The sequence below is a fragment of the Theobroma umbraticum genome, unplaced genomic scaffold, assembly GCF_002168275.2.
Source record: "Theobroma umbraticum cultivar Fairchild unplaced genomic scaffold, ASM216827v3 scaffold_146.0, whole genome shotgun sequence".
NCBI lineage: Eukaryota > Viridiplantae > Streptophyta > Magnoliopsida > Malvales > Malvaceae > Theobroma > Theobroma umbraticum.
This window is the reverse complement of record NW_018397265.1, coordinates 5,766,209-5,767,034: the sequence shown is the minus strand read 5'-3', so window position 1 is coordinate 5,767,034 and position 826 is coordinate 5,766,209. Positions and strand designations below refer to the sequence as shown.

Sequence of the window (826 nt, the reverse complement as noted above, 5' to 3'; positions counted from 1 at the left end):
ATCTCTACCAAACACCAGTCAACAGTTAGGATGTGCACAAATGAAATTTTATTGTAATGCAAGAAGCTGCATTAATAATGATTTCAAAAAGGCTATTTGAAGTCAGGCTTATTCTAGTAGTTGGAGCAGGGGAAAAAACAAAAGATGCTAAATGTTTGAGTTAGACAATTTTCATTTGCTAAGATCAAATGACGGGAACAGCAAAATGTTATAACATGAGATTGTTTCCTAACTGAAATCAAAGTATAACATGAGCAAATCACAATTTCATGCTAAATTGCTTATTAAGCAAACTCTAGTCCTCTAATGAATTTACTGCCTATATTTGATGGTGTAAATATTTGTTCTCTTTGCCAAGATAAGGGTATTATGAGAAAATATTGAAAATTGGAATTATTCAGCCAACCCCAGGTTAAGAAGTCTTTTGTCATTCTTGGAGTTATTTGTTTGGCCTAAAGCTCCAACTCTCAACTCATGGGACAGTCTTACTTTTAAGATGCATGGTTGATTCTTGCAATTTGAATGTATTCTCAACAAATTGTGACTGTTCATTCTTACTTTGTCTTTCTATTGCATAGTTGGGAATGGCAACTGCACTGGATACTCTTTGTGGACAGGCATATGGGGCAAAGCAGTATCCTATGCTGGGCATACACATGCAAAGAGCCATGTTTATTCTTGTAATTGTGAGCATACCCCTGGCTATTATATGGGTAAACACAAGGCCTATTCTAGTTCTTCTTGGTCAAGATCATGACATATCGAAGAAGGCAGGAGAGTATGCTTGTTTGATGGTTCCAAGCCTTTTTGCATATGGTCTTCTTCA

General features: G+C 36.1%; 1 protein-coding gene across 2 annotated transcripts in view; it reads left to right on the top strand.

Moving 5' to 3' along the window:
* The window catches only part of LOC110422419 (protein DETOXIFICATION 16-like), an 8,918-nt gene that overhangs the window by 5,701 nt on the left and 2,391 nt on the right, over positions 1 to 826 (top strand). For both annotated transcript variants that reach the window (XM_021436311.2, XM_021436310.2), the window contains exon 2: positions 579 to 826. This exon is cut by the window's right edge and continues 297 nt beyond it. In XM_021436311.2, coding sequence (XP_021291986.1) covers positions 579 to 826 — 248 coding nt within the window. The remainder of the gene's footprint in view (positions 1 to 578) is intronic.